Source organism: Penaeus monodon, chromosome 38, assembly GCF_015228065.2.
Source record: "Penaeus monodon isolate SGIC_2016 chromosome 38, NSTDA_Pmon_1, whole genome shotgun sequence".
NCBI lineage: Eukaryota > Metazoa > Arthropoda > Malacostraca > Decapoda > Penaeidae > Penaeus > Penaeus monodon.
Genome location: NC_051423.1, coordinates 28438150 through 28439517, shown reverse-complemented (window position 1 = coordinate 28439517; position 1368 = coordinate 28438150). Strand labels below are relative to the sequence as shown.

Below are 1368 nucleotides of genomic sequence, written 5' to 3'. Positions count from 1 at the left end.
TCCTCCCCTCTCTTCTCTCCTCTCTCTCTCTCTCCTCTCTCCTCCCTCCCCTCTCCCTCTCCTCTCTCTCTCTCTTCTCTCTCTCTCTCTCTCCCTCCCTTTTTCCTCTACCTCTCTCCTCCTTCTCTCTCCCCCTCCCCCTCTCCTTCCCTCTCCCTCTTCCCTCTCCCTCCCCTCTCTCTCTCTCTCCCCTCCCCTTTCTCCCCTCTCCTCTCCCTCTCCCTGCCTTCTCCCTCTCCTCTCCTCTCCCTCCTCTCTTTTCTCTCTCTCGATTTTTTTTCTCTTCTCTCTCTCTCTCTCTCTCCCCCTCTCTCTCTCTCTTCTCTCTCTCTCTTCCTCTCTCTCTCTCTCCTCTCTCTCTCTTCCCCTTTTCTCTCTCCTTCCTCTCTCTCTCTCCTCCTCTCTCTTCCTCTCTCTCTCTCTCTCTCCTCTCTCTCTCTCTTTCCTCTCTCTCTCTTCCTCTCTCTCTCTTCCTCTCTCTCCTTTCCCTCTCTCTCTCTTCTCTCCTCCCCTCTCCCCTCTTTTCCCTCTCTTTCCTCTCTCTCTCTCTCTCCCTCTCCCTCTCCCCTCCCTCTCCCTCTCTCTCCCTCTCTCTCATCCCTCTCTCTCTCTCTCTGTCCTCTTTCTTAGTCTCTATCCCACCCCTCCCATCCCATCCCATCCCATCCCCCCACTCCCTCCCCCCCTCCCTCCCCCCCCCCTCCCTCCCTCCCTCCCTCCCTCCCTCCCTCCCTCCCTCCTTCCTCTGTATTTCTTTCTCTTTCTCGCAATAAAACCCTATATTGATGCAGAATAGTTTCCCTTATAATGAGGTGTCTTCATGTTGCAGTGGACGTGAGTGACGTAGACCTTTTGAACGTGATGGCAGGGCTGGCAGACGGCTCCCAGGTAGTCTCTCCGGAGGACAGTGATGCCATCCTGTCCACCCAGAGGCCCTCAGGTACTGATTGATGGTGTTGCGTGATAGATAACTTTGAGATTTGTTTTACGGATAATTTTCATTATTTTTTTTTTTACTTTCTTAATTCTCATTCACGTGTTTCAGCTTCTTTTGTTATGTTATTGATTTTAATAAGGGCTTCATAAAAGATATATATATATATATATATATATAATATATATATATATATATATATATTAAAATATATAATATATTATATATTATATATATATATAATATATATTTTATAATATATATTATATATAGTATATATATATATAATATATATATAAGATATATGATATATATGATATATGATTTTATATGATATTATATTATAATATATATATATTGATATAAATATATAATATATATAAATATATATAATATATATAATAATATAGTATAATTATTAAATATAATATATT

At 42.0% G+C, this 1368-nt stretch overlaps 1 protein-coding gene across 1 annotated transcript in view; it reads left to right on the top strand.

Moving 5' to 3' along the window:
- Positions 1-1083, top strand: part of LOC119596446 (DNA polymerase zeta catalytic subunit-like) — a gene marked incomplete at its 5' end in the record, with an annotated part of 2397 nt that extends 1314 nt beyond the window's left edge. The window contains 1 exon segment of the mRNA XM_037945695.1: positions 830-1083. Coding sequence (XP_037801623.1) covers positions 830-951 — 122 coding nt within the window.
- Between the last annotated feature and the right edge of the window lie 285 nt (positions 1084-1368).